The 23,163-nt window shown below is 40.7% G+C and overlaps 2 protein-coding genes across 3 annotated transcripts in view; one reads left to right on the top strand and one right to left on the bottom strand.

Annotated features, from left to right (window-relative positions):
- Window positions 1–4,207: 4,207 nt before the first annotated feature.
- Window positions 4,208–23,099, top strand: ZRSR2 (zinc finger CCCH-type, RNA binding motif and serine/arginine rich 2). Its single transcript, XM_027447927.3, has 11 exons — window positions 4,208–4,352; window positions 5,732–5,811; window positions 5,899–5,995; window positions 6,280–6,388; window positions 6,734–6,820; window positions 8,955–8,993; window positions 10,585–10,700; window positions 14,286–14,499; window positions 16,838–16,893; window positions 17,076–17,185; window positions 17,863–23,099. The coding sequence occupies exons 1-11, from the start codon at window positions 4,306–4,308 to the stop codon at window positions 18,342–18,344; spliced, it is 1,437 nt and encodes a 478-aa protein (XP_027303728.1). The 5' UTR covers window positions 4,208–4,305; the 3' UTR covers window positions 18,345–23,099.
- The window catches only part of AP1S2 (adaptor related protein complex 1 subunit sigma 2), a 32,988-nt gene continuing 30,607 nt past the window's right edge, over window positions 20,783–23,163 (bottom strand). For both annotated transcript variants that reach the window (XM_072029127.1, XM_072029134.1), the window contains exon 5: window positions 20,783–22,142. In XM_072029127.1, the coding sequence (XP_071885228.1) occupies window positions 22,026–22,142 (117 nt within the window). In that variant the 3' untranslated portion in view covers window positions 20,783–22,025. The remainder of the gene's footprint in view (window positions 22,143–23,163) is intronic.

Genomic DNA, 23,163 nt, shown 5'->3' with positions numbered 1-23,163 from the left:
TGATTTTCCTGGTGGTGAGGGGAGGAGGTCAGGAGAAGGAGTGGTGTGATAAATGCCCCAGCTCACAGCTCATGGAGAGTGACCTGGATGCGTGCCAGATGCACCCAGCTGATGCCCCACGCGCTTATTCAGCTGTGCATACACAGACCACTGCACATAAACAACTGATTGCTGCACATCTATAAATCTTTTTCCAAAGCTGGCATGATTTTCATCTATTTTTTTATGTATCTACTTGTTATATTTTTATTAAACCAGGCAGGTGGACACGCCTAGACTGGGTATTAGCAGAAAACTAACTCCTCTTCAAACCCACCACATTTTTTAACACTGTCATAAAAAAGCACTGTAACTTCTCAGGTTACAAATGCCAGCAAAATGTAGGAAGACACACATTTTGCCACTTTGCATCCCTCTAATAAAACTACTTGTATGGGTTACTTTCTGCCCAGCCTCTTTTCTCCCATTTTGGCCAGATAATTTAGCACTGTAAAAGCACATCTGCATTTGTTTGCTACTGATTAATCAGCCAGACATCGGTTTGCTTGAACAAACAACAATCTACATGCAAACAGAGCATGCTATTAATCCAGTATTTTGATGTACTTGATCATTTAATAGTTCCTCTTTTGTATTAATTTTGTTTTTCCTAACTACGGCTGAGCTACAAGTGAGAGCCACGCAGAATCCCAGGTGTAATCTGCAGCTTGAAAATAAAATTGAACTAGTGCAAAGAACTAGTTCCCTTCTTGCACTAAGTGAATTTGTCTGTCTGGTTGAAAATCAGTATAATTTTTTTCTGCCCTTGTGACTTCCAGAAGTTCATGCATTATCTGTATGTGTATACCTAACAGTATACCATAATTCAGACTTCTAAACAAATGAAGAAAGGACTGAAATTTCTAGGAGGCATATGACTTGGTAAAACAAATAAAACCCTTCCGTCCTCTCAATGTGATTAGCAAGGTACTTTTCTGCTTCTTTCAATGCCTTTGAAATGGAAAAATCCCAGGAAAGTAAAATATTGATAGCCATCATATAAGTTAATTAACAGCTATGGCCAAACTTAACCTCAGTTTTCAAATTTGACAAATTAACAGTTTTAAACTCTGTGGAAGTTAATCTTTACTCTTAAATAGTTGTGTTCAACTCTTATGAGGAAAGAGTCAATGTGCTACTGTCAGCATTAGTCACTCATGGAAATGTACCTAGAGCACTGCAGGCTGGCTGTGCACGGTGCTGTGCCGTTCCCTGAGCACAACGCTGCACATCCCCTGCAGTCTTTGGTAGCTGGTGAGATGAGGATCTACCTGAATGTCAGCAGCATCAAATAGACCAGCGCCAGCTTTTATAGGTTCAGCCTAAGTCTCATTAAATGGGAGTTTTTCTATTAAGTTTTTGGGAAGTGGGTGTGGAATGGGGACCATAATCACAGTCATCATTATAATATTGGAGAAATAGCTTACATTGTCACGGAGTTTTTATCAGGGCTCACAGAAGTAGACAGTGTCTGAGAAATCATTTACCCCTCGAGACAGCAGTGCAGCCATTAGGCAGCAGGTGTGGGAAAGATGTGCTCTCTAGATTTTGCATGTATCACCTTGAAGCATGCACTTTGCAGTGAAAAGCACAGATGGTCACCCACAGTGGGGTTAGCATTGGGAATGAGCAACAGCAACTTTCAGCGTGATAGGGAAGGACGGTGCAGCTGCTGTCACTTCACCAACCACTGTACAGTACAAGCCATGGCCCTAAAGCTTCCTGAGTGTCTCGTTATAAAAATGCATTTTCTCAATCAACCAAATTCACGCTGGTGATTTACCGCCATTTCCTACATATTCTCCTAGTTCCATTTTCTTCAGACAGGAAAATAAAAGCTGTACACTTATTAATTTTTCTTTTCTTATTTCCCCATGGGGCTTGGGCATACAACAAAAAACAATGAAAACTTTGTATCTGCCTGCACTGGTGGGAAATACAAGGAAAATGGAAGCCAGAGGGATCATGTGGCCACTACGTGAAAATATGTGCTAAACGGGGTACCTGTACTGTGGTTCAGATGTATGTATGTATTTAACTCTGTGCATATATCTTACAAGGCATGTAGATTTATAATGGAATAGTATGTAGTCTCAGATTGTATAATCAACGTTTTGTATTCTGTAATGTACAATCAGAGCAGCTCATATATACCTTCTCATGATGGGACATGTATATAACCAGTATAGGTATATTTTTCTTTGGGAAACATGCAAGAGTGAGTTATGCAAACTTCTTGAAGGTTTCCACAAAAATAAACCATGTCTGAAGAGACCTCTGTTCTCCAAACCCAGTGTCAGGGCTAAGAATTACCTACTAGAAAGCTACATTATCTTGGATACGTGAATTGATCTTGCCAAGCAAGAATGGTCATATTTGTTTCTTTCTGACATGAATACTTTCATAGCACTGTGACAATTAAATTACATGGAATTCTGCACCTGTGCTTGAATAGCAGGAGGTTGCTACATGCACAAATCTGTAAGAATAAACAAAATGGAGAAAAATGCAATTATTTTATTCTTGTTGCAGAAGCATTTCCAGAATTATGAACATCTGTTATAGCTGATTTTTTTTTTTGTGTGTGTGTGTGTGTGTTGTCTTATAAAGAGATCCTCCTTTTCACTATTCAAATGTATAATCTTAAGACAGTTATTTCCACAAATGTATTTGGAAAATGCCATAATGAAATGTACGATACTAATGAAAGAAATGAGTGAATTTCTCAATATTGACTTACAGACAATTTAAAGGAGAGTTGTTATGGTACTTACTCTGTTAAAAGGATGATAAAAAGTTGTAGCTGTAACTCCTTAACAAAATCAGATTTATGAAATATTTGTGCTTTTTCACAACTTTTGTGAATGTGTATGGTTCATCAGTCCTAAAATGCACAATACTGCCATCTTCTGTATCTAATGCAGCAATTTGTGTGTTGTTTTACATGTTTGTTCTGCACAAGCAAACAGTAAAAGTAATAGTGATGTCAACTCCATTTTAAAAGACAATCTATAATCTGAAACATGGTGAAGTACTAGTAGAAAGGTCATCATCTGAATATTCATTGATCAACTGGCAAACATAGCTGCTGACTACAGTAGTCACAATTGCTTTAAATAACTTCACTGAGGTCCAGAATAAATACGACACTCATTATGCTATCGATGAACAGCACAGTCAATTAGTCTGATTTTCACAAAGCCTGCTCTGGTACGCTTCACTGCCAGCGGCTTGGACAATTTATGCAGTTTACCACCTCTAGGATATACAAAGTAAGCTCCTGCGTTGGGATTTATGCTAATAATTTAGGTACTAATCAACGATGTACATTATTAATGACTATGCAAAACATGGCCAGATGAAGCCTACATATCCTTTACCTCCAAATACTGCCATGTATAATGCTTGTCACCAAACAACTGATTACTGACAATTTGCAAATTTTGGCCCATCTAATCTGTGCCAGTCTGCACATTTTAACTTTCAACTTGCTGTGAAACGTGTACATAATCAAGAGAGATGGGATGCCTCAGACAGGACGAGGACGTATAGGTGTTGTCAGCTAAATTCACAAACATACCTGCCTGGGGTGCCCCGCTACACAGCTCTGACTTCCCTTGGCTCTTTGAGAGGCCATTAGGCCACAGCAGCCAAGAGATTTAAAAAAAAAAGCTCTAAAAAAGAGCACACCTAGTGGTGGGCATTGCCCACCTGACATTTCCAGGCATATTTCCCCGAGTATGTGGTGCAGCACAGGCAGTCAGCTGGCGAGTTGTGACAGCTGGGGACTGCCTGCACAGCACAACCCACTGCGCATGGGAATTGCCTGCTGGGCACCACACGCAGTGCTTTACTCAGTTGGGTAGGGAAACTTTATTCAATTGGTGTATTTGGGCCATGTATCAGTGAGGTGCATCTTTTTACTTTTTAAACACTTGATTGAACTGGGGATTCCCAACGCTCCCTCAGGCGTTCCCTGAGTAACAAACGGTTCTGAGAGGGAGGAGCAACGGCTGCGCTCCCCATCCCGCTTTTTTAGGGCGGGCAGGAATAGCCTGAGCTTTGTTTTTTAAACTTTACAGATGTTATAGTTTTAACACTGCGCCAGTATCGCTGGAAGGAGCCGCACGAGGGGCACCAACCCCCTCAGGCTGCCTCCCCCCCCCCCCCATTCCCTCCCCCGGCCGGCGCCATGCCCGGCGGCGCCGGAAGGGATTTGTCGCCCTTCCGCCGCGGGGTCACGTGACGTCCCGTCGGCCCCGCAAGATGGCGGCGCCCATGTTGCTGCCCGAGTCCCCCCTGGGGAAGCTGAGGTGAGGCCGGGCCGCGCCCCCCCCCCGCCCCCGCCGCCGAGGGAGGGAGCCCCGGGGGGGGCTCGGGAGGGGTCCGCGGCCCGCTCCTCGTCCCGGCCGAGGGCCCGGCGGTGCCTCCATGCTGCGGGCCCGGCGCTGGGGCCGCCTCGCGGCCGGGCCCGGGAGTGGCGCAGCTCCCTGCCGCCATGGCCGCCCCGCCAAGGGGGCCCTGAGGGCCGGGGGGGGTCGGGGAGGTGCGGGGGAGGCCCTGAGGGGGCTGCGGGGCCGCTGCGCTGCGCAGGGGTTGGGAGCCGGGCTGAGGGGAGCTGGGCGCGGGGCGGGGGGGGGGCTGCGGCCGGCGCCCGGCGCACGCTGAGGGGGCGAGGGGGGTCCCAGGGCGTTGGTGGTGCAGGGGGGGAAGCCAAAAAATGGTCCTGCGGCGAGGTTTGGGTCTGTGAGGGAAGGAGCTCGGCTTGCTGCGGCTCGTCGCGGTGCTATGAGTGGCACGCAGCACTCGTACATAGCCACGAGCTTAGCTGGAGATGCAGGTGAGTTTTGGGGCTCTCTGAGTTAACGCCTCTGGAATGCTGTGAAATGGCAGGCGCTGAGATGTCAGGGTCTGGATCTGCTGTCGCTACTCGGAGTGGCAGGATGGGGAGCGTTGGGGATCCTCCCTCTGGTTCTTGTGTTATGAATTGGCCAGAAACAGTGGAGCCAGAAGGAAAAATGAAAAAGAAGGGCTTGGTGTGGAAAGATCATTAGATACTTGGAGGATTTCAACCGTAATGAAAACAAGATGCTGTTTCCAAACAGACTTGTAGAGCTATCAGACGAGCTTTTATGCAAAACACGAGTGTGGCCAAGATTCAGTGGTGGAAAAATGGACCTGAGAATTATTTGTCACAACTGTTACATGTCCTTTTCATATCCATGCATTAAAACCGCTGTCTGTGGAGGGTATCTCGGTAGAAGGGTAGAAACTTAAAATTTCATACCGTGTCAAAAGAGAGAAAGATTAAAATATTCTGAAAGGGGTATCACAACTTCAGGGCAGGATACACCCAATTTCTTCTCCCAGATCTTACCTAGCAACCGAAGTTGAGGCTCATGGGGAGATTTCATGAAGCTGGTGATAACACTAAGCCCTGCAGAGCTCAAGAAGGATGAGACTCTCTGTGTTGGTTCCCAGCGAGGTCATTACTGCTGGCAATGTGCAGTTCTAACAGCATAGTTGCACATTTTATTACCTTGCCAGATATTCCTGAGGAGTTACTGTTTCATATGAAAATTAGTTAATTTTGCATTTGTGAGATTTTATGCTGCTGATGTAATTGAATGTATGTATGACAGTAAAACTTAATCGTTTGGGTATAGTAATATAAAAAATTTCTCATCTTCAGCCATCAAAAATACAGAGCTATTCTGAAAAAAGAAAAGCGGAAAAAAAAGCGGCAGGCACTGGCCAAACTGAGAGACTCTGGTAAGTGTGAAGAGTTTCATATTTTGTGTATTTTCATTGACTGTGACATCTGATTGTTTAGATGCGTTGTTTTGCGTCTTTTCTCAGAAGCTACAGAAAAAGATGAATCAGTGTCTGAGGAGGAAGAGGAGGAACTGGAAGAAGAGGAAGAAGAAGAAGAGGAGAAAAAGCTCGAGGCAGAAAGGTGAAACAGCTAGAAACTAGCATATGCTTAGTAGATAGGTTTTTAGCCAATTACATTTTGAAAATTTGAAAAGTCTCAATATATTTTATGAAATAGAATCCTTAATCTGTGCTTTATGGTACATGGGATTTTTCTAATGCATGAATGACTTTCATGGCATTTTCTATTTCAAAGAGTATTAGATAAACCATAGTTAATGCTGAACTAATAAATTCGAATTACATGCATGACAATTGCAGGAAGTCAGTAAAATTTGTCTAAATGGTATCTGGTTTCATTGGTAGACAAAAACTACATGAGCAGTGGTTGCTGAGAGAAGAAAAGGCCCAAGAAGAGTTCAAGCTTAAGAAAGAAAAAGAAGAGGCTGCAAGAAAACGTCAAGAAGAAGAAGAGGTGATGCATAAACTGAGTGTTATAGTCGTGCCTGGTAATAAGGAAAACTTCTAAAAGTCTTTAATATCTTCTACTGTTCCATAGTGTACGCAGTTTTGTTGATGTTGCTAAGTCTGAAAGTGTAAGCTCTTATAGTTTCTTTCATTCTAGATAGCAAAATTAAAAAGACACAAAAATACTCTTTAAATTGGTTTTTGTTCAGAGATTTAGTGGTTTATGACTGAATGAGAACTTTATGGTCAAGGAGCTACAATACAATGTGATAGTTTCGAATTTGACTGTAGTGATTATATAATATTTACTTGTTTCCTTAAATAACTTTTTAAAATCTCTTCTATCGTAAAGAGAAAGATCAAAGAAGAATGGGAAGAGCAGCAAAGAAAAGAGAGAGAAGTCGCACAGCAGAAGCAGCAGGAGAAGAGAGAAAGAGAGGTGATTCCTGGCAGTGGGAGGATAAACGTGTTACATATCCTCTCGCATTATCTGATGCACGAGTCTATGCATGTTGAAGGTGGATTTTATTCTAATTGCAAGTGTATAAATGTGTTAGTTACTTCTCTCAGTCCTAAGTTGCTGAAATTATTCTTCATTGTTAAAGAGGAGCTAGCAACTCTGTTTACCTGGGGGGAATAACTGATTCTAAATCATCGGGTCATGTTTGTAATGTGTACTTTTGTACATCAGTTAAACGTGAAGGTGCACTGTGAATGCAGTTCCTGGTACGTGCCCTTCTTTACATCTTTACATTAAAAGTGATCCTTATTTAATGTCCCAGTTGAACACAATCAGTATGGAAGAAAATTCCCAATGAGGACATGGAATTACATTGCTGCTGTTCCTTAACAGAGTTCTTACTCAAAAGATACATTACAGCTCTTCTTTACCTGACTCATCCAACAGGACGTATCTTTTTTTCCAGAGTTCCCTGAGTGGAGGAAAAAAGTTATAAATGGCTATTTCCAGTATAACACTTAATTTATAACACTAAGTGTACATTCTTCTTAAGTTTTAGGAGTCGAATAAACTGGATGTAAGATGCCTGTATGGAAATCCAAAGGGAGGACTAGCCTATCACCAGTAAAGGGTGATTGCAGCTTCCCAGGACCTGTCACAAATCAGCTTCTCCGCATTAGCAAAAGGTTCTTCTAGTTTAGTACAACTCCTGGGAGGTGCCTTGATACCGTGTCTGGTAGCCGCACTAGGAGAGGAGACATGAGCACGTGGTATTGTCTCCTGCACTTAATTGTTGCACTTTATGTCACGAGTTACATAACACTTCCACGATGAATGAAAAAGAACAGCAGTTGTGTTTCCTGCCAGTCTTCCTCTTGTGCTATGTATCTGTGCCTTTCCAGAGTAGGGAGAGAAAACGTTGGTCTCACCCCTGTTGAAGGCTGAGGTAGAGTTCCCAGAACTATGCCGTGGTTAACAGCAGAATTTTGTTCCTTCCCGTTCTTGGGAAGGGGTTTGTGCGGTGTCTGGGTTTGCCCAAGCTTCCAGCGGACTAATTTTGTCCCCTGCACTAAATGGAAGCTGCTTTCTGTTTTTTGTTTTGTTTGTTTTTCTGGATTACTAATTTACTGGTCTAGTGAGCTAAATTGGCTCATAGAGGGCATTGACATGCGCTCAGAGGGATGCTGTGAGTGCTCAGCTGGGAGTGGAGCCACCCATTTCAGCAACAGAAAGTTAGTAAATTGATTTGGCCTGTCTCTTCGAACTGCAGTTTATTCAAATTCTGTCTCACTGAATGAAAAAAAAGGTTTATTTTTTTACCCCCTTAAGATGGGGAAATAGTTATTTTGGGTTTTTGTCTTTTTTTCCTCACATTGATTTTTTTTTTTTTTTTGACTTGCTCCTCCTCTTTTTAGATCTAATTAATTCACTTCCAAATCAGAACAACGATAATGTGTTTTCTTGTATTGGCTATCTTTAAATGTCTTTATTCTTGAAATTTCCTAGAATAATTTGAGAGAACTAATTTCCAGCTAGTCTTGGAGTGTGTCTATTGCTTTGCTCATCCAACTTAGAGGAGGGAAGGGAAAGAATATCCTCATTGTTTTTGCTTTGTTTGAAAGAGTAGATGCAGCAAAGCTTACCAGGTTTCTGATATTAAGATTTCTTAGCAGTTATAAACTTGGGTTTAACAGAGGCTTACTAAGCTACATGTTTTTCTGTGGTACACAGGATGTTCCAAGTCAAAAAGTTTAGCACAACTAAATGATTACAAGTATAACTGTGACAAGATTGAGTACTAGACCAAGAGATGCATTTAACTATTGAGTAGTTCAATGATAGTTTCAAAAAAGAAAATGAAATTTTTGAAGTTGTCTAGCATTTAGGTTAGAAAATTGTCCACATGCAACTCTAGTCTGATGTATCCTTTAACAGCTTTGTACCATGTGAAATGCTACAAAGCAAAGTAAAACGTCTGCTTTTAAAGCAAACCCCACGAAACTTTCATCATACATAATCATTGAGTATTGTAAATTAGGTTCTTAACTAAAGAAACCAGATGTTTTGTGTGTCCTTGGGATTTTCACTAGTCCTGTGTTTGCACCATTTATAGGCAGCTGTGCAGAAGATGCTGGATCAAGCCGAAAGCCAGGTACGCTCAGAGTCTTTTTGAAAAAAGAACTGAAAAATAATTTAATTGCCATCCGGTGTTTGCCTCGTAGCGTGCTGTCCATCTGCTCTCAAGATCCTAATGGCCTGAATAAATTGAATATCTAGTGGTTTGCGTGAGCAGTAAACAATTATTTACTGGGTGGAACATAATTAAGTGTATTTCTGGCCGGTTGATGGCAGTGCATTTGTGCATGCTCATTGCTGTTTAGAAGGTCTGAGTCAAAAATGAATCTGAAAATACTGCTGTGTGCTGTGTTTAAAACAAAACAACAAAACGCCCAACCCACAAACCTAGGAACAGTGGATTTTTGAAGCTTAGAGAAAATGAATTAGTTTTTTCCAGTTTCCTTAGAGAACAACCTGATACAGTTAAATTTGTGAATACTCATACTCTGCACAAGTCCGAAAATTAAATTTTAACCCAGTTACCTGTTGAGGGTTGTTTGCTATTAGCTACATTCAATTCTGAATTGCATTTAAAGAGTTTTCTTAGGCAAGGAATCTAAACCTTTATTTTGCAATATGGGTAGAAAAATGCTCGGAGCTATTACCCGACTGGTGCTGAAGATGCATTAGCAGCCACTTCTGCGAGGGCAGAGGCAGAAATATTGCATGTTGGTCTTTATGTGGTATCAGTGCAGGGTTCAGTTACTTCAGCAGCATGAACAGTGATAGTGCTGTTTTGTTGAGGGGAAATTATGGCTGAGAGTCATGAGCAGAGCTGGTGGCAGAGTCAAATGCTGCTCATAAATAAACAGTTTTCAATTAATTTAAATGGAGAACTTAGGCTAGTTAGCTTTACAGATCTTTTGGCTAAGGAAAATTACCTTCTTAAAAACTGTTTTGTTCACGGTCAAGCTTGCAACTTGATAATCCCAATTTGAATTTTAGAAATCTTAATGTGATGGCCTGAGTTGAGCAGTATGAATGTTTTTCATTCCAGTGCTAACTGTGAATTTAATTGCTTTTTAATTATGGCCTTTGGCAGGTTACTTTTATTTAGCCTTTCCTAACAGCATAAAAAGTGATAATATTACTGAGCCTTAAGGTTTTGCAAGGACAGATAAGTTAATAGTCCTAGACTTTTACCTGCATGGTGTAAAAAGTGCTGCTTAGTGTGTGCTGGCGTGAAGTACCTAACTGGTTTAGCAGAATGAAAATAAACTGTCCCAATATTTGTAATTCTTGTGGATGACAAATGAAATTGGTGTTTCAGGAGCAAATATCACAGCTCATTTATTTATTTATTTTTACTTCAGCAAAAGAAAACACACATTTTTGGTTATATTTTATTGTTAATATGTAATTATGAATATGGACTTGTTCATAAAACTGCACAACTATCAAGAAAAGGGGCTTCCATCACCAAAGACCCAAGGCACTGGGTAGCTTTTGGTTTGTTTTTTGTTTAAAAAAATAAAAGCTTAAATAGGTTCAAGCTTGGCTCATAATGCAGTGCTCATAATTGCCTGTGAATTTAATTGGTAGCTTCATTTTGATACTAAATCTTTCTTCTTTTTTATTTTTTTTTAACTTAAATGTATTTTAATGTTTGTTTTCTTTTTCCACAGCTGGAGAATGGTGTGTCCTGGCATAACCCAGAGCCCCCAGAGAACATAGGAACAGAGAAGGACAGAGCAAATTGCCCATTCTATATCAAAACAGGTTCCTGCCGATTCGGAGACAGGTAATCAGTTGAATATTTACCAGCAGGAATGTTTCGGAGGGGTGAGAGGCAAGCAACTTCATTAGTTTATGTGCAAACGGAAGAAATCTTGCTTCATAAATTACTTTTTTTGGATGGGATACTGTTATTCATGGTGGAATTAGACATTGAGAGCAAAACCGTTGACTATCTGGAACTGAAGCATTTATTGTTAAGGCGTATTATTGATGGTACATTCTGGTTCCACTGGCCAGACTGCCTTTACCTTAGAGCTGGCAGATGCACAGATTCGTTCAGAGTACATTTGATTTCTGCTATTAGCACAGGCCTCACATGTCAGCTGTTGATTTTTATCTTGATTAGTTTGCATACGCTGCATCTTTTTAAAAATAAATGTATAACTAGGAGGATGTCAACTAAAGCAAAAGTGTGGTACATCTGCACAGTTGGGAAAGATGTTGTAGTAGCTTCTGGAATTCTATTTGTATACTGTTAAATGTGTGATACACTCATTCTTGGTTCTTGTATACTGCTGTCTGGGTGCCCTGTCTGGGAAAGGAAATAAAAGGTGAGAACAGAGGAAGGACGACAAGATAATGAGAGATGAGGAGCAGCTTCTGTAGGAGGACTGGCTAACTGGTCTAGGCTCTTCACTTTCAGTGAGTTGGTAGAAGAGGGCTGTGGTACATGATGTCGTGAGCAGGATGGGAAGGATTATTTGCTTTTAGCATGAAACAGCTTAATTAGGTGTCCCCAAGCATTTACCACCTTAAAACAACAAAAAAACACCTTCCTCATAGGAAACAAATTGTGAAATTTGTCGCCAGAGGACATAGAGGAAGTCAAGAGCGTAAATGGGTCCAGGATTACAGGTTCGTTAGTGACCATTGAAATTGGTGTCCCAAATGAAGGGTCTGGCTAGAAAATCTCTTCATTTCTGTGCATGTTAAGGAGGAAATATAGATCAGCAGGGAAAAACTGATACTTTTTACTTTTTTTTTTTTTTTTTTTTCTATTACACGAATCTACAGCATAAATGAGTAAGGCCATTTAACTAACTGCTGTGGTTTAATCCGGCCGGCAGCTAAACACCACACAGCCGTTTGCTCACCCTCCCCCCTACCTCTCTGGGATGGGGGAAAGAAGCCTGTGAGTTGAGATAAAGACAGTTTATTAAGACAGGAAAATAATAATAACAACGATGATAATAGTACTACTACAAATAATGTGTACAGACAAGTTATGCACAATGCAATTGCTCACCACCCGCTGACCAATGTCCAGCCTAACCCTGAGCAGTCTGGCCCTCCTCCCCCCGGCTAATCACCCCTATCTATTGTTTAGCATGACACCAGATGGGATGGAATACCCCTTTGGCTAGTTTGGGTCACCTGTCCTGGGTCTGTCCCCTCCCAGCTCCTGCTGCACCCCCAGCCTGCCTGTTGGCAGGACAGAGCAAAAGGCTGAGATGTCCTTGGCTTGGTGTAAGCACTGCTCTGCAACAATTAAAGCATCGGGGTGTTATCAGCACTCTTCTCATCCTAAGCCAAAACACAGCATTCCACCAGCTACTAGGAAGAAAATTAACTTTGTCCTAACTGAAACCAGGAAACTAAATTGTATCACTGAAATGTGCGTGATCCATGTACTGTAGTTTCCTTCCTCCTAAAAGTAATTTGTTTCGGAGTGATGCATAGTGTGGACAGTTATGTGATTACTGAACTCTATGTAAGTTTCAAGCCCATAAGCCCTTATATCTTTTTCTGTTCTGAAATACAGGATGAATGCCTAAATAAAACCTTGGGCATTTATTTCACCGCAAACAGCATTATTGCTACTGAAATTTTCATGCTTAGTTCTTTGTAATCTTTGTAGTATTTCTGTTTTGGAGGTACTAAATGGAGGTAACCTCCTTGGGTTAATCATGAATTGGCCATAAATCAGCTTTGCTGCAAACTATGCATAAACTTTGTAACTATGTACCGGGAAACATGGCATGCTGCCCTTCTCTCACCTGTAGTTGTTGATTTCAGCTTCCTCTCCTTCATCTTCCTTCTTTGTCTTCACATAACATACTTCTGTCATATTCTGGTCATTTCATCCCCTGCTGCTAGCCATAAGTAGAAGGACTGAGGTACAGGCAGGATAAGGAATGAACGAATAGGGTAGAAGCTGAAATGAGCCACAGTGGTGAAAAATTGGGAGCTCATATTATCAATACAACAATGACTGACTTGTCAAAGCTCACTATGCCTTGAAGAAGGCAAAACTTTTTCAGTCGATCTTTATTGATCATAAAATCATCAAGGTTGGAAAAGATCTCCAAAATCATCTGGTCCAACCATTACCTTACTACCAAATAATCACAATAATTTAAATACTAATTAATTTCTAGCAATACTAAATTCTGGGTCATTTGTTTTCCTTGGGGTAGCTTTTGTTCTGTCACGTGCTATCTGTGTACAGGCAATGCTGGTTGGGTATAATATTTTGTGTTCCATAATACAAACAGCTGTGAAATGAGGTCGCTTTTCAAATCAAAAAGGATCAAATTCATTGTCTCATTTGTTTGTTTGTTTTTTGTTTTGTTTTGTTTTTGTTGTTTTTGTTTTTGTTGTTGTTTGTTTTTCTTTTCTTTGTTTGTTTGGTTTCTAAGTTGTAAATCAGAACGTGTGAGTCAATTTCTAGCTGGCAAGATGCAGGAGGAAACTTTCTGTCTTAAGTCTAGGTTGTAATTGCTGGTTTTAGACCTGACCTCCCCCAGTTTGTCTGTGCTTTGCCATTGCTAGATAAGAGAGCAGACTAGTCTGACTGTTGCTCTGATCATGTCATGAAAAGCAGAAATGTGTTGGAGAGCGTATGACCCAGTTACTCTGTGAAGTGTTTGAAACAGATCATAAAGCACAGTGAAATAAACACAGGGGCAAGCATCCGTGCTCTTACCAAATCTAAAGGTCTGTGGGGGAGAGCTGTGTTGCACAAGGGAAGTAGCCTGAAGATGATAGACAGTGTGGGAGATCTTAATACTTTTATGGCTGCCCAGAAGATGCAGATTAAGCTATGACTTGTTTATAATGAGCATTTTTTTAGATGGAAAAAAAAACAATAGGGTATTCATCCAACTACAGGGCTAGACATGCTCTCTTTTCCTCAGCCCTGTCCAATCTCACAAACTCCCCTCTTCCCTGTGTGCAGAGAACGCTACCAGTAAAAATTATTTCAGTTCTTTCAGCAAAAAGAAGAACAGGGACTTTTTTTTAAAAAAAAAAAAAAAAAATTGTGAAAGACTGTTAGTATTTCTGTAAAGCCATTGAGAAATGGGGAATGCGTTTAAGCCTTGCAACTTCGGCTTTTAATATGTTAAGGGTATCTATGTCTTCTGCAGATGTTTTTCTTAATGTAAGAATATATTTATGATTGACAAAAAGCATTAAGGTTATTTGCAAACTCACTTCCAAACTTTACCATTTTAATTATTAAGTAACTTGATTTTCCACTAGTGGGTTTTCTTTTGTAGTAACTCTCTCAAAATGGCAGCTGTTCGAAGCTTCAACAGGTCTGTCTTCACCAAAAGTGCAAATCTTCTTCTTCTTTGTAACTATCCAGGTGTTCTCGCAAGCACAACTATCCAACGTCTAGTAAGACACTACTTGTCCGAGGGATGTTCATCACTTTCGGCATGGAGCAGTGCCGGCGGGACGACTACGACACCGATGCGAGTCTCGAGTACAGTGACGAGGAAACCTACCAGCAGTTCCTCGAGTTCTATGAGGACGTGCTCCCGGAGTTTCAGAATGTGGGGAAGGTTGTTCAATTCAAGGTACACGTAGGAGTCTAATAGCTTGTCTCTTTTTTTTTTCAATTCTTAACTTATACCGCATCAGCTGTGTTTTACTAGCCTTTAGAGAATTCTGTGCAGTATGCTCTAGCTAAATCCCATATCCTTGAGAGAGCTGTCTGGTGTCTGCTGCAAACTATGCATCTCTCTTGGCACCTGTTAACTTCCAACTGCTTCTACAGAGCATTCTGGGTGAATCTTCTCTGCTAGTCTCCTGAACTGTCATAAAAGCGGGTGCTTTTATATTGCCAGGTGTTGATACAGAACAACAGTCCACTTAACTTCACAGTCCCGTCTCTGCTTAGCCTGTGATAAGCCCCAGAGGGCCCATGGATTAAAACTGCTAGGCAATATTAAAGGTATCTGGGCTAGTGCATTTGTGCCACTTAAAGCTGCACCAAAGGAATGATACTGTGGAGATACAAAAAGTATTTGGACTACACACCCAAATACTGTCATTTTAGAACTGGTTAGATAAAATAAACTCAAGTGGCAATGAACCGAAAAGGTATGAGATATTTCACTAGCAGGAATTAATTTGAAATGGCTGTATTACAAAGAAGTATGTCATGTGAATGGTGTTGAGATTTGTCATTCAGCCTTAGTTTCTGCATCTGGCTTCCTGAATTTTTTTTCCTATTTATATTATTTCTCAGGGGGAAAAATGAGGGTCCTGTAAATGGAGACCTTGGAGATGAATGATGCATTTTGACAGTCCCTTGTTGTCATAAAACGTGCAGCTTGGATGGTGAAATCTTGTAACAAAACCTATTGCAGCATCCCTTTCTGCTTGCCATTCCTAAGTGTTTTTCTGTAGTCACCAGGAGGCATGCTGTGCCTTTTCTCTTTTTGTTTCTCTGTAGTGACAGCTGCCTTAGAACAGAGATTGTATTAGCATTTCAAGCAGGAGGAAAGTTAAAAAAAAAATAAAATATGAATTTTCAATAGCTGTATAATGAGGTTGTAAGAAAGAAACCTTTACTTGTTTGGATGAGTATCCCACCTTATTTTGACTCAAGGGATATTAGCCAGCAATGTTCCATTGTAGAAGATGGGACGTAGATTCCCACTGGAGCATGTGTTGAAACGCTGTCTTACCTTCAAACTCGGATCCTTAAGGTAGTATCTTTGTTGTGTTTTGTGCAACTATCTTCTAAAGTTGCACGTACTTGGATCCCTGTGGCTAAAAATGGGGTAAGAGCTTCTAGTGTGGGGTTTCATAGCTTCTGAAGTAATTGTGCGACTGTATTTTGATTTTCAAAGGCGGTTTCATTTTATTAGAGATACTTTGAAATTATGTGTTGGCAGCTGGAATCTCAACCATGGTTGAGTCTCTCCTACCATTTATAATCATATTACACACATCCCTGTTTCAACTGACTTCCATTTCCAATGTGGTACAGGGTTTTATTCTTACTGTTCTTTCTGGGGAGCTACTCCTCAATCTGGCAGGTTCTGACAAAATGCCCTTCTTTTCTTTTCCCACCCAAACATGTTGAAGGTGAGGTTGTTCTTACATTGATGTTGCTATTTATCTGAAATACTGTGACTATTTACTCTAATATTTAATTACATAACTGTTCCTTGTTGCCTCTGAAGCCCTTGCCTAATCTAGAGGCGTATTCTCTGAGGGTCCAGTGATGAAAGAAGCTGCTTGCCTCACTTGGTGTGGGTATTGGAAGAGGCCTGGGGGCAGGAGGGGCTGGGCTCACAGTTCTGCTCTGGAGAACCAAGTCTTAACTGGGTTGGGCCTGTCCATCTCAGCATCCGTAGCAACTAGTAACGAGGTTTTTGGAAGTTAAATTGTGCATTTTTGTGAGTTCTGGATAGACTTCGAATGCTAGATTGTAGCGAAAAATAGCATATCAGAACTGTTCAGTGAAAGCTAGTGACTTCAGCTTTCCTAACATCTCACAGGGATGCTCTGAAGGTAAATTGTTCTAAACATTCTTTTTCCATAACGAATCCCACGTTTCCTCATGGGGATACTACTGAACGTTTTCAGAGCAGGACTTGGCAGTCATGTAGTAGGGTTTGCCCAGACTTAAGTGCAAGACAATGGAGTACAAGCTGCCTCCTGGACTAACTGAAGCAGAGGACCTAGTGTTAATCAAAGCAAAATGCTGGAAACATACAGACATAAACCAGATGGCCTTTGTTGTCTGAACATTGTATTTGACTAAGAGTATGTTTTGAAGAAAATAATACAGAAGTTCATATTGATGTGCTGTCATAAATCAGAATGGCTGCCACCTTCACGTGTGTAACTTGCTGTACATCAGCCTTCAGTTGTCCTAACTTAATGTTTTGATCTCCTTAGGTCAGTTGCAACTATGAGCCTCACCTGCGAGGAAATGTGTATGTCCAGTACCAGTCGTAAGTATTCACAATCTTACCAAGTTTTAGAACTAAACTCCAAAGCCCAGTAATGAAAACTGTATAATCCAAATGATTTGTTCTCATACTGCAATGGGAGCCTGAAATTGGTAAGTGACATCCTAAATGCTTGTACAGTGATAATGTTACACGTTTGTTTCTTTCTTTCTTTCTTTTTAAAGGGAGAAGGACTGCCAGGCAGCTCTTGCTCTATTCAGTGGTCGATGGTACGCAGGCCGGCAGCTTCATTGTGAATTCTGTCCTGTGACAAGATGGAAGACCGCCATTTGTGGTGAGTTAAGTAAATGCTCATAAAAGAGAATGTGCGTTAATGAAAGAGTTAATGTAGAAGTGAAAAAGAGGGAGTTAATCTGTCACTTTGATTCAGCCAGTGCTTCAGATCGAGTTCATTTCTATTTGGAAGACAAATATGCTTGCTTGCTTGTGTAGCTCTAGGAAGGAAAGGGAATGTTTGTCCTCTGTCACTTAAGTGTTTGAATCATCCTAGTGGATTTGCTTGGACTGGAAGAGAAAACGTAGATTCCAGCTTTAGAAATAATAACAATACTAAGGCGGTAGTAGAGAAAATACAAATTTATCTCTTTCAAAAGCAACAATAGTTCCTCAACCATCAACAGTTCTTAGCAGTAACTTACATTTGACTTCTCTGTATTTACATTCTTAGAAAATTTAGACTGCTAAAATTATTTATGAAAATAGTTTTAAGCTAAAGCTGTAATAGCCATCTTAAATACATGTTAGAAGGTTAATTCCAAGAAAAGTACATATTGTAAAAATAATCTTGGGTGAATTAAATTGGTAGGTGTTCAGATAGATGTTTTTCTGTTGGAGGAGACAAAATTAAGTTCAGAAAGCTTAATTTCCAGTAGGTGCATAATGAAGGTTTAACAGGTCTGGTTCATTTAAAAAAAAAAAAAAAAAAAAAAAGCAAACCCTCATCTGTTGCAGGCTTATTTGAAAGGCAGAAGTGTCCAAGAGGGAAACACTGCAACTTTCTTCATGTATTCAAAAATCCAAACAATGAGTTCTGGGAGGCCAATAGAGACATACGTATTTCTCCAGAACGGACTAATCAGTTGTCTAAAAACTCTGAGAGGAGAAACAGATCAAGCCATCGTGATGACTATTACAGCCGGTCAAGGAGAAGGGGCAGCCCAAGCCCAGATCATTCTTACCGCAGAAACGGCGAATCTGAGAGAAAAAAGAATCGCCGCAAAAACAAGAGGAGGCGCCGGTCTGGCAGGTCAAGGAGTCGAGAAAGGAGGAGGTCTCGAAGCAGAGGGAGGAAGAGGAGAGGACGCAGCCGCAGCAGAAGTTACAGTCGAACACGTAGTCGGAGCAGAAGTCGGAGCTCTTCTCGATCCAGGAGTAGGGGTAAAAAGAGATCAAGCAGCAGAGGAAAAAGTAGTGAAACTCCCAAAACAAAGTGAGAATTAATCTTAGAAGTTGCTAATTGATCAAATGTTGATCAAATGTAGAGCTGAAAAATATCTTTCCAATAGGGCACCAGATACGTTTGAGTTTCAAATAAAGTGTTCTTGCACATTAAAATGTTTCTTCCTAATAAAGGAACCTAGTTTACTGTGTGCTAAGCTTCAGAAAATTAAAAGTTTAAGTCCTATATGAGGTGTAAATGTCAAGTACTCTAGCTACTCTGTCCCTCTGAACTACTGCAACATCTGGATGCATCCTGAATACAAAATAGAAAGAGAAGTAAAGCTTTTTTGGTATATGCTTATTTCTGTGTAATGTGTGTGTTAAGTGTTTCCTGTCCCTGTAAGGAGTTAGTACAGAACAGCTAGTGTGCTGTGAACTCACACAGCAGCACGCTGCCAGTTGAAGTCTGTGTAAAAGACAGCCATTTATGTTTACCGTATGGTTATGGGCTATCCTGTTCTAGACAAAGTAATATAATCATGTTATGCATTGGAGAAAAGGGATCTAAAAGGCTTCACTGTTTGCTTGTACAATACTTGCCCAGTAGGAGCTTTGTGGTCATAAGTGTTGGATTTTTCTCTCTCCTGTGACTGAGCTGCTGAGCTAATTGCCTGTAGGGATTGCAGTAGACAAAAAACAAGTAGGAATTACACAGGAAAACAATCAATTTATTCAGTACCTTAATCCCCAAGTAAGTGTGGAGACCAATCACTTGTAATCCCTGGAGTGAAGACAGAAAATACTTTGCATACTTCTTGGTTGCATACCATTTGTAGTTGAAAACAACCTGCCTAACCTCTTATGGAGTGGGAGGAAAAGCGTAAATCTGGTAACTAAAGATGGGAATGTCATTGTAAAGGCTCAAGATGTTGCAGAGTGGCTAAACAAACTCAGTATTATTTTATACCTGAAGTAATATTTTAGGTTTTTTTGTGAGAGGATTTGATATCAAGCCTTTTTTGGGGGCTTATATTACAGTTTAAGGCACTCTACTGCCTAGCTTCCCTACAGTCAAGGTGGAGAGGGGTGCTTAAAAGTGAGGTTATCGGGACGAAGCTTTTTATAACTGACAGCTGTGTTAGCGGAGTACCTGCAATTAGCGAAGTTCTTACAGCTGTTTCTTCAGTTTTAAATGAAAGATTTGTGCTGTTAAATTGACTGTACTTCACCCTGTTTACCTTTAGGTTTTTAACTTGGGCACTTCGATGTCTGTTTATGCTTGGAGAGAGCAGTTTGTGACCCTGAAGGTGTGGGTGCCCCAGGTGTCTGCAGAGATAGCTCTCTCTCTTCAGCCTCTCCAAAGAACTTGGGACTCCTGCCTCTAGAGTACAGTTCAGACCACTTGTTAAGTTAGAAGCCTCTGAAGTAGGCATGAAATGCTCCCAAATAGGTGTTCGTTATGACTCAACAACATAGCATCAAGTTCTTTAGCAAATCTGGACATCCAAACTCCAGTGTAGCTTTCCTCATAGCAAGAGCATTTTTTTTTCCCCAGGATAGAGTGAATGACCATTGTTCTGGATATATATATATTTTTGCTTTTCTAAATGCATACTGCACCTAGCATGCTGATTATACATTTTCCTTCTTTCATGTGTAACTGTTGTCCAATTTGGAGTAATACAACAGAAGTGCTATATATTGTTGTTCAGTTCAAACCCGACTTTCAATATATATTGTCATAACTGTAGGCAGAACTGTAGCTTAGTTAATTTGATTAAATGTTTTAGTTATTAACAGATGTAGGGACTGTAATAGCATAACTTTTGAAATAATAACTTCATTTGAAAGGCAGATTTTGATGGATAGACAGCACCGTTTTAAATTGTATTTGAGAAATTTGTGACAAGCGCTTTCTCATAATGTATCTTTCCTGACTAGATCTCACAGGCAGATTTTCCCCAGGGTTTCTATTTTTTCATAGATGGGCACTTGTGCAGAACGCAGTAAACCGGTACAGTTGAACTGGTCTTCCCCACTTGCTGGGCAGCATCATCAGCAGGCCAGTAAGATCATTTCACTGGTGCTGCCTTGCGTCTCACAGCCCACATTCTGGTGAGCTAGCCTGCTGGTGAAGGCTCTTGGGTGGAAAAGTTGATTTGTGCCACCTGCAGCGTGTTGTACATCCCCTGCCATGCAGCGTGCCGCTTGTGCTGTTGCTGAGCGTTATCTGAGGGAAGTAAATCACTGAGCTTGACCAGAAGTGAAATGGGCAGTAGGATGCTGATTTTGTGATGATCTGTGGTGAGCAGGGTGAAATAAATGAAACGGACCTCTCTGGGACTGAGAATTCCACAGGTAATTAGGCTCCTTGTCCCCACGGTTTTGTAAAGGGAGCAGGGAAGCTGAGCTGCTGTATTTTATCTTTTTTCTAAAAAAAAAAAAAGTTCTTAATAATAATTTAAAAAAAACCATTGCTCAGAGATGCATGTAAAACTTAAATACACTTTATTTCTGCTATCCTAATGGCTGAGGCTTCAGCTTTTTTTCTTGAGGTCTGGATCCAATGTGCTGGCTGCACCCGTGCGCTGTAGAACTGGTAGCTATAATTATTGTTTCACATGCAGTCTGCTTATTACACAGAAATTGAGTGCTGTAGATCTGACATTTAGTTTGCATTTGTTAGCATGAAACCTGGCATTCAACCAGTTTTCAAAATTAAGAGTTCATGTATTTCAGTAGTTTCCCTACTTCATAATCTTAAGTAGTGTCATATGCATGGTTTTGTGTTTCCTTATTAGCTGAGTGAGCTATTTATTCTGGAGACAAAGAGCCTAGAAGTTCTTAAATGTTAAGCTCCTTTTTTTCTTCCAAAGGGGAAAAGCCCCAGAAAACACAGAAGGGATTTAAATTTGCAAGGAATAGCTTGTTCTCACCATGTACTATTCTGCATAATCCACATAAAAGGACCTTATAAAGTGAATTCCTAGTGGCTAGTGAATTATTACTTTTTATTAATGACTGCTTAAGGCAGTTGCTTTTATACTTTTTTTTCTAATTTAATTGTGCAAGGATCACCAAGAGGCTTTGGATTGATCATGAAAGCAGGTATTGACACAGAGCTGCAAGAAGGTGGTTAGGGCAGCAGCAGGGCCTGCCAGCCAGCTGATGGAGTCAGGGCAGGGAGCAAATGCTGCTCCGACCCTTCTCTTGTGGAAGGAATAAATGTATAAGAGCAGGAAGCTGAATTTGGAAGTCTCAACTACTTCATGGAAACCATCCTGCTCCAGATGATTACCTGATGTGCTTTGTGGCAGAAGGGGAATACTGTCAGAGGGGTAGGAGTTACTCCTGTCAGCAGCAGTAGGATCCCTGCCTGGTGGCGGTTAGGCACCTGGGAAATAGGCTTGCCTTCTACCAGCAGCACAGCCTCATCTTCTCAGTGGTGCCTGCCTTGAGGTGATTTCCCTTTCCTTGGTGCTTGCTGTGCTTGTTGCGTAGCCAGCTCCCATCACGCAGCTCACATGTTCATGTGCTGAATGCAAGACTTGCATTTTCACAATGAGGGAACAAGTGTAGAGGATGGCCTTTCCTCTCTGGCCCTTTCCATTGGTGATGGAATGAGTGGTCAGAGGACATTCTAAGTAACTTTTCAGCTTAAAACACTTCAGGAGGACAATCCTTGATTCAGTTGCATATTAACACACGCAGTGCATCAGTAATTATCCTGATGTTTACTGGTTATACACCTGTACCAGTAGCAGCATCTTTGGGATGTGCAAAGTGACAGTTTTCAGAAGAAATGCAGGAGTCCGCTCTGAGATGCTGTTGCTTCCTGTCCTGTAACAGCACTTTAAAAATGTGAAAGTTAAAAACTTAAAAGCTCAGTTTAGTTTCTTACATCACTTGAAGAATGCAGCTGATTTTGCTTTCACTATAAGCTTGTTGTAATTAAAAAACACACACAAAACACTTATTCCACCCATCCTTGTATTCAGCTCTGATGTATCGGCTGAATACAGCATCTATCACATATTTAAAAAAAAAAAAAGCTATCTGACACACAGTTCAGAAAGCCACTAGACTGAGTAGAAAGCAAGCTGTACAAGCATAACCCATAAACACGGTAATTCAGCAGAGGCAGCCATAGCATGACCATCATCTCAGTGTTAACCCAAAAGGAACAGCAGATGTTTAAGGCCTCTTCAGCTTGAAGACTCAGTGATCACAATAAGGGCACACAGCAAACAATCCCTTGCCTAAACAATTCAGAAAGTCTACAGAACTTCTTAGCTTTTTTTTTTTTCCTCCTTCTCTAACTAAGATAGAAAATTTAAGAAACAAAATATTTCTTCCATATTAAAGAATGCCCTAAAGATGGTAAGTTTTCCCCATGCTTTTGCTGGTGACATCAGGCAGTTCAGTTGCTTCAGAAAGCTAGAAAGCAGATGCGTCAAGAGAAACTTGGTTGAGACTAGGATTTAGGACTGTGAATGCTGCATTGACATGTTTGTAATCCCATGTGAGGAACTGAACAGCGAGCTTGTATTACCTAGACCCCTCTCTCAAGCAACATGTGATTTGTTTTAATTTCAAGTGAAGTAACACTACCGCAACAATTTACCATCCCCTTTAATAAATTCCATGTTTAATGTGATAAGGCTTCCAAAAACTTGCTAATTTATTGCTTTCTGTAGAATTTAAATGGATGTAAATAACTAATCTTGGACACAGTATTCTCACACATTTTTTTAATAAAGTGCTCAAGAGCAGGTTAAGCACTGTAATAAAATTTCCCTTTTTTTTAAGCTGGCACTGAGTAGCCTTTTTTTTCCTCTGAAAAAGAAAAAAAACAAAAAACAGTACTAATTA

The sequence above is a fragment of the Anas platyrhynchos genome, chromosome 1 (genome assembly GCF_047663525.1).
Source record: "Anas platyrhynchos isolate ZD024472 breed Pekin duck chromosome 1, IASCAAS_PekinDuck_T2T, whole genome shotgun sequence".
Taxonomy (NCBI): domain Eukaryota; kingdom Metazoa; phylum Chordata; class Aves; order Anseriformes; family Anatidae; genus Anas; species Anas platyrhynchos.
This window is presented reverse-complemented; position numbering and strand designations above follow the sequence as displayed.

What these genes read in the sequence shown, in the direction of transcription:
- ZRSR2 (XM_027447927.3), top strand. Translation starts at nt 4,306, where the DNA reads ATGGCGGCGCCCATGTTGCTGCCCGAGTCCCCCCTGGGGAAGCTGAG. An exon ending in TCCCCCCTGGGGAAGCTGAG is followed by an intron (nt 4,353 to 5,731) that starts GTGAGGCCGGGC and finishes TCTCATCTTCAG; the next exon opens with CCATCAAAAATACAGAGCTA. An exon ending in TGGATCAAGCCGAAAGCCAG is followed by an intron (nt 8,994 to 10,584) that starts GTACGCTCAGAG and finishes CTTTTTCCACAG; the next exon opens with CTGGAGAATGGTGTGTCCTG.